The sequence below is a fragment of the Triticum aestivum genome, chromosome 7A, assembly GCF_018294505.1.
Source record: "Triticum aestivum cultivar Chinese Spring chromosome 7A, IWGSC CS RefSeq v2.1, whole genome shotgun sequence".
In the NCBI taxonomy this organism is placed as follows: domain Eukaryota; kingdom Viridiplantae; phylum Streptophyta; class Magnoliopsida; order Poales; family Poaceae; genus Triticum; species Triticum aestivum.
In genome coordinates this window covers 119,489,559-119,501,758 of record NC_057812.1, presented here as the reverse complement: position 1 = coordinate 119,501,758, position 12,200 = coordinate 119,489,559, and the positions used below count along the sequence as shown (strand labels likewise).

At 44.1% G+C, this 12,200-nt stretch overlaps 1 protein-coding gene across 1 annotated transcript; it reads left to right on the top strand.

The window, feature by feature from the left end:
• The first annotated feature begins 6,507 nt into the window (after positions 1-6,507).
• On the top strand, positions 6,508-11,977 carry LOC123148765 (probable dolichyl-diphosphooligosaccharide--protein glycosyltransferase subunit 3). Its single transcript, XM_044568253.1, has 2 exons — positions 6,508-7,635; positions 11,810-11,977. The coding sequence occupies exon 1, from the start codon at positions 6,575-6,577 to the stop codon at positions 7,586-7,588; it is 1,014 nt and encodes a 337-aa protein (XP_044424188.1). The 5' UTR covers positions 6,508-6,574; the 3' UTR covers positions 7,589-7,635; positions 11,810-11,977.
• The last annotated feature ends 223 nt before the right edge of the window (positions 11,978-12,200 follow it).

Genomic DNA, 12,200 nt, shown 5'->3' with positions numbered 1-12,200 from the left:
ATTATGCGTCAAATAGGTGGCAAGTCGCGCTGCTCGGGTGAGCTGACCCATGCAGCGATGTACTGCCGACCCATGTGAAAGAACATGCGGTGCCCCCATGTTTGGTTTTGGTAATTGATGACAATCTTTATGGACTAATGGTTGCCTTGAGTTATATTTGAAGGTTTTGTCCATAGGCTTTTCTTGGAGTACATGTGTTGGTTTCAAGGAGAGTTTGTGTCGGCCAAGGTGTTATTCAAGGAATTATCCAAAGATTGGTCATGTGAGAGTTGAGCTTATTGCAAGCATGTCTTGAAGAAGAAGATTGTGTGATCATTCATGTCTACCTTGAAGACATCATTCAAATGAAGAGAATTGGAAAGGTTCAAGGATGATCAAGACTAAGTCAAGAGTGAATCAAGTTGATCAACTCACAAAGCATAGAAGATGTACCGAGAGGGATCAAGTGATCCCATGGTGTGGTAAGAATTGTCAATTACGCTTTGTGTACTAACCCATGGTCTTCGTGAGAGTTCTTTGTGGGGTTAGGTTGCGGTGTGCAAGTTCAAGTGGAGCATCACGAAGAGATCAAATGCTTGAAGCTTGCCGTCCTTTGTGGTGATAATGGACTTGTGAAGATGTGCGGAAGAGTGGCTCACCCATAGTGGAGTATGGGGGAGCAATCAACTAGTCTTCATCGAGTCAACACAATCAAGAAAGGTGGTCCAACTTGAGGGAGTCAAGATTGTCATCATCTAGCTCAAGTGGACCATGAGCAAGGCAAAGGTTTGCCCTTGATAGGTTTTCTATTTTACCGGTCTCATGATGGTAGTTGGGAGACCGGGTTATAGGATCGATTGCCGTACTATCAAGGGGGGCTCTCGATGAGTAGCTTGATCGTATCGTTCGTAGAGAGCTCAAACCATTGCATCCTTGCATCATTTTTCTTGGTTCTTGTTTGGTTCTCTTTGTGAGTCTTAGAGCTTATGGTCATCTTGATGACAAGCTCGAGTTCATCGAAAACGGAGTTCACATGCATCTTCTATGATGTTTTCGATGTTGGAGGTTTTGCCGGTTCTTCTCGGTTGGAGGTTTCACTCCTCTATTTGTTGGCATACCTCCCCTGCCTCTTCTTACTATATCCAGTCACTGTTTTGATGCTACTCGTCGACTTGTTTCCAACAAGCTTGAGTTTGCTCAATTCAGAGCTCATATGCAGAAGTTATGGCAGTTCTGGTTTTCTTGAGAGTGGTTTTTGTCTGGTCCCAGCGGTAGTACCGCGTGCCCCAGCGGTAGTACCGCTTGGAGCTCTCAGCCGTTGTACCGCTGCTTCCGGGCGGTGGTACCGCCAACTTGCTCAGCAAAGACTTGAGCGGTTGTTCCGGCCAGGCACCGCCCAAGTACCGGTCAGGCCTCTATTTTGATGCGGTACTCGGGCGGTGGTGGCCCGGTTGGTCCGGTCGTACCGGTACCATCGGTGTCCGGAGCGGTTCGACCGCTCAGGACTTAGCCGCCCGAGCGCTCAAGGCCATGCGGTTGCACCGGCCCGGTACCGCTCGACTACCGCACCCAGGGGTGACTCCCTTCTGTTCCTATGCGGTGGTTGAGCGGTGGCTGGGCGGTTGGTCCGGTTGTTCTTCTCAACCGATGCTACCGCCTGGTCGCCCGGTTGTACCGCCTGGTAAGGTTCTGCACGTATACTGTGAGTCCCGGTTGTACCGGGACCAGGAGCGGTAGTACCGCTCGTGTGCGGGCTGAGCACATAACGGTTGGATTTTCCCCCTCCTATAAAAGGGGGTCTTCTTCCCCTTTGAACCTAACCTTTTTGAGCTCGTGTTCTTCCACCATTGTTGACCTTCTTCGAGCTTGCTAACTCTCAATCCCTCCATGGATTCTTGCTAGTTTTTGAGGGAAAAGAGAGAGGAGATCTAGATCCACATTTCCACCAATCACTTTCTCCTCTATGTGAGGGGAACTCCTTGGATCTAGATCTTGAAGTTCTTGGTGTTCTCCTTCTTGTTCTTCCTCTCATTTTACTCCCTGGCATTAGTTGCTCCGGTGGGATTTGAGAGAGAAGGACTTGGGCACTCCGTGTGCCCTTGCCATTGCATTTGGTGCATCAGTTTGAGTTCTCCACGGTGATACGTGGAAGTGGAGTTTGAGAAGCTTATTACTCTTGGGTGTTTGGGCACCCTAGAGCTTGTTCTTCTTGGGTGCCTTGGCGCCCTAGACGGTTGGTGTTGTTCGGAGCTCAATCGTTGTGGTGTAAAGCTCCGGGCAAGCGTCGGGGTCTCCAATTAGGTTGTGGACCGGTGACCGCCCCCAAGGGTTGCCAAAGTGTACGGGTTCGGTGACCGCCCCCAAGGGTTGCCATTTGTACGGGTTCGGTGACCGCCCTCAAGGGTCCCTTAGTGGAATCACGGCATCTTGCATTGTGCGAGGGCGTGAGGAGATTACGGTGGCCCTAGTGGCTTCTTGGGGAGCATTGTGCCTCCACACCGCTCCAAACGGAGATTAGCATCCGCAAGGGTGTGAACTTCGGGATACATCATCGTCTCCGCGTGCCTCGGTTATCTCTTAACCGAGCTCTTTACTTATGCACTTTACTTTGTGATAGCCATATTGTTTCTTGTCATATATCTTGCTATCACATAGTTGCTCATCTTGCTTAGCATAAGTTGTTGGTGCACATAGGTGAGCCTAGTTGTTTTAGGTTTTGTGCTTGATAAATTAACCGCTAGGTTTATTCCGCATTTGTTCAAGCCTAAATCGTGATTATTTTAAAACGCCTATTCACCCCCCCTCTAGGTGACATCCACGATCTTTCACCATGCTTTGATTTTTAATGCAAACATTTTTTAAATTTAGCTTATTTTTAAAACACTATTTTTTAAGTTTCAAGATTTTTTTTGAAAACACAAACATTTACTAAATTTTTTAGTTTTTTTTAAACACAATCATTTTAAGAACATTTTTTTAAACATGAAAATTTTAAAGTGCGGACATTTTGCGAAATCCCGACTTGAAAACATGAGCAATCTTAAAGTTTTGGAGACCTTTTTTTTAAAACACATACATTTTCTAAAGTTTCATAAATATTTTCATCTAGGGCCGGGGAGGGGGGGGGGGGCAGGAAACAACAACGTGGGTTGTTTATCTGGGACGGGCACCTCCTAAAGGGTAACAAGGAAAAAAGAAAAACTAGACCAGAACGGCTTATAAGGTTCCCAAGACCAGTAAAAAACCATACAAGAACCTTCTAGAAGGTTTTTAAAACCGTAATCACCTTCTAACTAATGGGCCCCCTAGCGGTTTCTTCTTCCATCCTCCTTGTGTGCCGCCCGGCTATTTGACCCCGGTGTGTTCAAAAAAAAAAGGCTATTTGACCCCGGTTCTTATTCTGCGCCTTAAGCGCCGGTTGTAGTACAATTCGCAATCGGTGCACACCCTCAACTACACTATCTACGTAAATGGACTGACCCATGTAGGCCTCATTCAGTTTTGAGGATTTTCATGCGAAAAACATAGGAACAAAGATTTCAGAGGAAATTTTCTGACAGATGCATTCGGTTCGTAGGAAAATGCATTCATGAATTTCATAGGAATACTATTCATTTTCTATGTTTTTGGAGAAAACTACACATCCACTCAAAACTCATTTTACGCATAGAAACGAGGCAAGTCAATTTCTTAGGATGGCAAGTGTCATCCTATCAAAGTCCTACGCTACCCCCAATTTTTAAGTTTTGATTTCCTCCTAACCGAATGAGGCCGTAGGGTCTTTTTCACCATTTTTCCAAGAAGCTTCGCAATGATGCACTGACGGTTTTTTCTTCTGGTTTTCTTTTGGATGTTTTTTTTTTCGGTTTCTCATTTCGTTTTTCATTTTTTAGTTTATTTTTTCTATTTTTCATTTCTATTTTTTATTTTTATCAGATTCGTAATTGTTTCCACAAATCCGTGAACTTTTTTCAAATTACAAATTTTTTCTCAAATTACTTTTTTTAAAATCTCGTTAATATTTTTCAAATTCATGATTTTTTCTTCCAGAATCCAGGAAATTTTTTTAAGTCTTATTTTTTCATAAATGGCTGACATTTTTAAATTTGTGATTTTTTTTCAAATCCATGAACATTTTTGAATTCATGTTTTTTACTTTCCCTTTTTTTTTGGATTTTCTGTTTTTCTTGCAATTTTTCCCAACGTGAATTGGCCAACCATCGACTGGTCAACCAATTATCGAGCAAAACAAGTGCACCCTCACAAAGCGACCGCGTCGCGCATGTGAATGCCCGCCCCATGGCTATGGGCGTGTGCGCGCCAGAGCTCCTTACCATCGCAGAAGGCGCCGATTAAGAGGTCTCATATTTGACATGCATTCGCCCTAGCGACCACCCGGACAAGGAAAACCGAGCATCCCATTTTTTTCTTCCAAACAGGCACGCAACTATACCTCGCCTAACGCGAGATGATGGGATCGCTAGGCCGGCCTAGCACGGGGGGGGGTGCATTAAGCGCTCGGTTTTCTGTTATTTTTCGCATTTTTGTTCCTGTTTTCTCATCTCTTTGTTATTTTATTATATTTGAAAATACTCTCTCTCTCTCTCTCTCTCTCTCTCTATATATATATATATATATATATATATATATATATATATATATATATATATATATATATATATGTATGTATATATATAGGGAAAATCCATCCTACCACCCAGTGATAGTTACCCCACATATCTCATATACTACTATGTGGTACTATATATATATTATTTTATCATTTTAAATATGTTCATATATTATATGTGGTACTATATACTATGCAACCTCTTACCGGGCCTATTCGCAGTGCTAATGGGCCGGCCCAGCGAGGTTAAGGTCCTTTTTTGTAGGAAGCATGAGGTATGATATTTGATGTTGTAGTAAGATTTAATTTTTATTCCTCGTGCCTAGGTAAAAAAAAAGCGGTAGGTGTAGACAAGGCGGTTGGTGTTCGCATAGTGCCTTTGGTGGCGGTTAACGTCCTAGGCGTGACTTAGGAGATTGTGTCGTTCTAACTACTAGGTGTGTGTTTGAAATATTATATGCATTGTTGAGAAAATCGTTAACTGGTAGCTACTCAATTAGATGACGAGTAAATGATTAATAGGCTAATCGATAACTTAATCGGTCCACTAAACTATTAATTTGCTGATTTATCAGTTTATCGGTTACTCAGCTGTGACCCTATGAGTATAAAAAAGAGATACGGTGCATGATACGGTGGAGTGAATACATGGTCTCTTCGTACATGCACTCCCAGTGATGCAAGTTGAACCGCCTCGCCGTGTAGCCAAAGGATGCCGCAACGTCGGATACGATGTCCTGAAAGTACAAGCACGGTTGGTGGTACTATGCATTCTCTTCTGCATGTCGTCCTATTCCCATATTCTCGAAGTACTCATTGATCTTTTCTTGCATTGTCTATTATTGACATTAGGTGCTCTAGTGAAAGCTGGTGATCCTCCTAGACTATTGAGAAAACATTCACATATGATCTGATCGGTCCTCCTCGGTCATGTCTCTACACACACACACGCAGGCACACACGCAGGCACGCACGCACGCATGCGCACACACACGCACGCACGCACGCACGCATGAACAAACAGTTATCCTTTTTCTCACAATTGGTTGCCAGAATTTAATCTTATAAGACATTTTCACACAGAATGAAGACTTGTCACTGGCTTTAATGCTATTCAATAAGACCTTGTGTTGTAAGAAAGGAAGACCATGTGCAATCTTTAGGGCATCTCCAATACTAACCTCAAATCACACACATACGTCTGGACCGTGTGGTTCAGTCCCTGGAAGCCATCCAAAACGGTCATGTATCGGTCCGCTTCCGGACGCATTTTCCCCCAACACTGACCCCAAAATCGCATGCAAACTGGAGATAAAGTTATTTGAGAGGGGGGGGGGGGGGGGGCTTTGCGGGCGTCCGGACCGTTATCACGCCCGCTCCTGACTATCCCGACCCAAAAAAAACCCTCCTCCTTCTCTCGCGTGCATTCCCGCCCAGTGCCAGTTGCCCGCATTCATGCCGCTATAGAGCGGCCGCTCCGCATTGACATCGGCGCAGAGCAGACGCGACCTCTCACTTGCACCAGCACTGAAGCGGCGCGACGACCGTGAGCGCTGCCCGCGCCGTGTCCCCGTTGTCCGCGTTATTTTCGCATTTTTTGTTTCTATTTTCTCATTTTCTTTTTTCTTTTATTTATATTTGGAAAAAATCTAATTTTTTAGGGATTGAAAATATTATAATTTTTTTGAGACAATGAAAATATTATAAAATATATATGCAACCTCTTACCGGCCCTATTCGCAGTGCGAATGGGCCGGCCGAGCGAGGGTGGAGGACATGCTTTAAGAAAAAGAAATGGTTAAGGCCCAGATTTTGGCCCATTGCAACCTCTTAGCGGGCCTATTTTCAGTGCTTGCACTCTCTCGCGGGTCCACCCAACAGGTCTCCTCTCATACTTTTCCCCTGTTTGCTCTATCACCTGCTCAGTTTTCGCCGTCGGTCTCCTCCCCAGATCCACATCCACCCATGGCCATGGCGATCTTCCCCCGCCTCCTCCTCCCGCTCCTCCTCGCGGCGGCGGCCGCCTCCGCCCTCGCCGGCGCCAACGACCTGGTCGGCGAGCTCCAGTCCCTCCGCTCCCGCTCCCCCGCCGGCGTGATCCACCTCACCGACACCTCCGTCACCCGCTTCCTCTCCTCGCCGGCCCCGCGCCCCTACTCCGTGCTCGTCTTCTTCGACGCCACCTCGCTCCACTCCAAGACCGACCTCCACCTCCCCCAGCTCCGCCGCGAGTTCGCGCTCCTCTCCGCCTCCTTCCACGCCAACAACCCCGACTCCTCCGACCTCTTCTTCGCCGACATCGAGTTCTCCGAGTCGCAGCACTCCTTCTCCCAGTTCGGCGTCAACTCCCTCCCCCACGTCCGCCTCATCCGCCCGGAGCACTCCCGCCTCGCCGACTCCGAGCAGATGGACCAGTCCCACTTCTCCCGCCTCGCCGACTCCATGGTCGAGTTCGTGGAGGCCCGCACCGGCCTCGAGGTCGGCCCCATCGTCCGCCCGCCTCTCGTCTCCCGCAACCAGATGATCCTGCTCGGCCTCCTGTTCCTGATCTCCATCCCGTTCGGGATCAAGAGGATCATGGAAGGGGACACCCTGCTTCATGACCGCAAGCTTTGGATGGCCGGGGCGCTGTTCGTCTACTTCTTCAGCGTCTCAGGGGGCATGTACGGGATCATCAGGCATACGCCCATGTTCATCACGGACCGGGAGGATCCAAACAAGCTCGTCTTCTTCTACCAGGGTTCGGGGATGCAGCTCGGCGCAGAGGGGTTTGCCGTGGGTTTCCTGTACACCCTCGTGGGGCTGATGATAGCTGTGATGACACACTTGCTGGTGAAGGTGGAGAGCCTGCAGACACAGCGATTTGCGATGCTGGCAATCATGGCGGTTGGGTGGTGGGCAGTCAGGAAGGTGATTTACCTGGATAACTGGAAGACTGGATATGGCATTCATACCTTCTGGCCAAGTAGCTGGAGGTAAATGTTGTCTCAACCGGCGACCGATGCTTCTTTCCTTTGGTTGCAGAGGTATGTAATAGTATCTCTTCTTTTCCCTGCTGCGCATGGCATTTTGGTTCAGATGATTTCAATTTGAATATTGGACATGATGGGTTTAATTATATTTTAGCAATTCACCCAATCTTGTTAGATGAGTCAGAGAATTTGTCATTTCGGAAATGGTTTTATAGCTGAAACGAAATGCACACCGACTCATAATATCATATGCGATTCTCCAACTGTAATAAAGAAGAACATCAATTATGTTCAGGAAAAACTGCTGGTTTTGTTTCAAAATTACTTTGGGACGCATCCCTCAACTTCTTTCCTTGATTCTGAAGACTAGTATGGCAGATAGACTTCTTTCGTTTCTTTCAGTTTCCCTCTGTAAATGCTCCTATGCTCCCTCAGCGTCACAATGTATGTTGTTTGAGATCCACATCAGTTAATCATTTTAAGGTAGGACCATGGATATAGGAAAACCTATCTACATCTACAAGAATGGAATCATAATTCTAGATTCACTGTCAAATATGCTTCTATAATGTATACGTACTTTTATTTCAAGAAGCATATTTTAATTGGCATGTAGTAAAGTGACACGGAATAAAATGGAGTATGGTAGAGTGGTAGGTTGTCCTTTGTCTTTGTGGAATGTGATGACTTTGATGGTGTAATTTTCTAGTGGGTATCACTGGCCAGGCCCTTCCTAAAACACTTTATGATAGACACTTCAATGACCTCTAATCTAATTCATAATTTGTTATTTATGGGATATAATCATAGACTGAGTATACTTATCATAAACTATATCTTAAAACAGTGAGGCAACAAGATTGTATTTATTTCGGTCAAGCATTAGTATAGTGCCTTCACCTAGATTCACGTCCTGTACAATTGACGTTTTGTCCTGCAATATGATTATATGAATATACCATGTGTCCTCCCCCATTTATTGAAAAGATGTATGTATCGTCTAGATGTCTTGTCAGAGTAAGAGCTCGTTAACTAGAAGCTCTTAAACGGTTTGGAGTTTGATGCTGTTAGTATTAGTGACATGAAAATGACATCCGAGTGTAAAATTAATATAATTTATTAGGCTTTACAAATAAACTGTGACAGAAATTTATAGTCAAATTCGTATTTGGCCAGTGCAAAACTGAAATACAATACTGTGCTAGATGGAGTATCTATGTGTTTGGTGCTATTGGTTTCTCGCAGTCTCACTGTTGATTATTAGTCTGGTTGTAACCATATATCTACATAATGCTGTTTAACATATTAATGCACGTTGGGACTCAGAAGCAGAAGTATTTCAGGTTTGGTGCTATAATTAATTTTTATCCGTGGGCAAAATGATCTGGCAAATTTTCAAATACCCACATGATTGATTCATATGATTACATGTCTATTCAGAGAGTTAGTTTGTGAAGCTGCAATTCTTTCTTGTATACTCTCTCTGTCTCACAATATGAGTCCAAGCCCCACTATACACATATGAAAATACCCCAGAAATTATGAAGGCTAAACCTTGACACAAGTCGTAAGAGTTGACCAAAATTTTACTTTGTTAACTGTAAGTTGTATGGAAATTCGAGACTGATTCGACTCGTCGAGTTAATCGAAAACGACTATACATTTGTTAAAATCGGAGCATAACTAAATTGAGAGTCCTCGTCTAGTTTTGACCTTGAATGATTTTCGTGATTGAAATTCAATTTGGTTTGGAGTCTAGAAAAAGGGAATAAACTCATGTTGGCTTTCCCAGCCTCACGCACGAAGCAGTCACCCGAAACCAAGGACTACTGCCGGCGACACTTGCATCACCATTTCCAGACGCCACAGTTGCCCTCTCCTGCTGCCTCCTGCCCGCTCTCTGGCGCTGCAAGGGAGAAGACAAGCAAGCGAAGCAGCACAACCATGAGTATGTTCCTGCGGAGAAAGAAGATCATATCCAGAAATATGGGACATGCTCAACACAGGACACTATAGCGCTTCCATGATTGCACGTGGTTCCGCCTGGCAGTTGCAGCCATCGTACCACCACCATATTATGGTGCGGTCGACTACCACTCCTATTCGGAATCTTCTCCATCTCTCAGAACTAGGGCACTGCCCATCTTCTTTTTCCTTGGTTTGCTATCATGACCAAGTTCTGAAAGTTCCATATTTCCGCTTGTATAAAACATTTGCTGCCTGCAGGGTACCATTTTCAAATCCTTTGACCTTCACCAAGATCTATGGCTAGTTTTTGCTATCAAATCTGAGAATGTTTAAGGTGTGAAGGAGAGAGAACATGAGATGGTGAAATATGCTTCTGTCTGGGAGGAGCTAGTTTTACCGCAGAGAAGCTGTAGTTGGTTATTAAATGGTTTGGCCCACTTGTAGATACCTGGGCACTTTGCGCTTGGGGAAGTAACATGCATGATTTTATCTAGATGAGGTGAAACTATTAGCATGTAGTGATTTAGATGTGTGCACTGTGAGTGCCCTTAGAAAATAGGCCAAGGATGCACAAAATCTATGAATTACTTGAACAACATGGTCGTAGTGATGGTACAAGAACATAGACCAAGGATGCACAAAATTTCACTTTGGGTTTTATCAAGCCTGGCCGGGACCTGGCCTGACCCGGGGTATGATCAGGTTTACCTGCTGCCCCACATGTGCAAAATCGTTTGACCTGGCCTCGTTTGGACCAAAGTGAGCACACATGATGAGGTGTTTTGTATCAACCAATGACTTGCGAGTTCATGAATAGTGAGCATGCTGGATAAGTTTGTATTCCCAGCATATTTCGCTCCATGGTGATACTTAACCCATTTAAATAGTACTCCCTCCGATCCAAAACTGTGACAATTATTATGGATCAGAGGGAGTAGCAAATACTATATTTATTGCCACCCAACCCAATAACCCATGTCACAGCATTATAATAAGTGTACAGGTTGGAGATACTGCAATAACTGCGCTTGTGATTTTCTCACCTCGACTTGCATGTCTTACCACGAATATGGGCATATATTGTGAAATGGAGGGAACGTGGGGAGTAGTCATCTGGTGGATACTCTGGGGATTCGTTCGTGATTTCAACTTATACCGCATCTTTACAAGTACATGTTGGTTAACGGCATTACGAATTTGTACCATGAAAGTATTTGTAACAATATAAGTCTACTGATATTAACTTCATCTGAGTAGTTGAGATGTTTCCCAGTATTTGGGGTGAGCATTTGACAAAACACATGCTGAACCATATCTATATTTTTAATTCACCACATTTTACAGCAGCTGTCCTTGTTCGAATCTGGTTTAAGCTATCAGTTTGTTGGATTTTTTGCTGCTAAATGGGGTGCGATGTAATGATACTTCAACTTCATGTTTAACCTGACATTTAAAAGGAAAACGACCAAATGTAGGCTATACTCATACAAAGAGTCGACATTGAATTATCTGGCACGCCTGAGATATAGACAAGCTTTGGGGCTTTACCTTACTTGATGCACATTGTATGTAATGGCATACTTATTCGTTCATCTTATTTCCACATGGTCTTGTCTACTGACAGCCAATGAAGAAAAAGAAAGTTAAACTGAGATCACTTGAGTTATTGCCTTACTGTCTTGTGCCCATGTTGTGACTATAAATTTTGTTTGATTAGCCAATATAATGCCTTTGTATTCATCATCTTCTAAGGACACATCCTGCAATATGTATCCATTATGATTACAGTGATGTTGTGGGTAAAAGCTTGAACCAGAAATAGCAGCCAAGTATCCTGGTGTTGGACTAGATGGGAACATGAAGCGCATTGGACTTGTATAAAACACTGGTGTTTGGGCCTTTTTTTCAGTGTTAGTTGAGAGCAGCAATATTACGTCTTAAAGCTGCCTCTTTCCCAGTGAATGGTGCTCTGATCACCTGTTATGCTACTTGAGTTGATTTATATGAACATACTGGATAGTTAAACAATGTGATGTTATAGAATTTGAGTTAAACCATGTCAATACTTTAGACGTAATTTATGCTCTGGACCTAGTTGGCTAGAATGCAGTTTTATTTACTAAAAGAAGGCATATTTATTCTGCTTGCCTTCTACTCCCTCTGCTCTTATATTTCTTTACGGAGGGAGTAACAGTTATTTTAAATCAAGTCTTATACTGCTATGGACAAATATTTAACTGGCTGCTTGTTTTCATTTCAGGACGTGGAGTCATCCATCCAGGTCGACCATGCTGAGATAGAGCATCATTTTGGTTGTAACGTCGTACTACCAACTTTAGCATTTCAATTCTCTGGTGCTTTATTGTGGGATATAGAGAACCGAGTAATTTTATACCGAGGATTTTAACACGCAGTATTACTTGAACAATGGTAAATCTTATTTAGCTGATATCTCTTCTGAGGCAGTAGCACGGCCGAGGATATTAACAGTGGACTCGTTTGGGTAATCTTATGGTAGTATGGTGGGCTATAGCTAATACGTCATCTTTGTTAGTACCGGTGCGCTATTCGTCAAACGGCTCGGTGAATGATCTCTGCATCTTTGCTACCCATTGCCAGTCAGCTGGTTTGAGGAAAAGAGACGGAGGTGG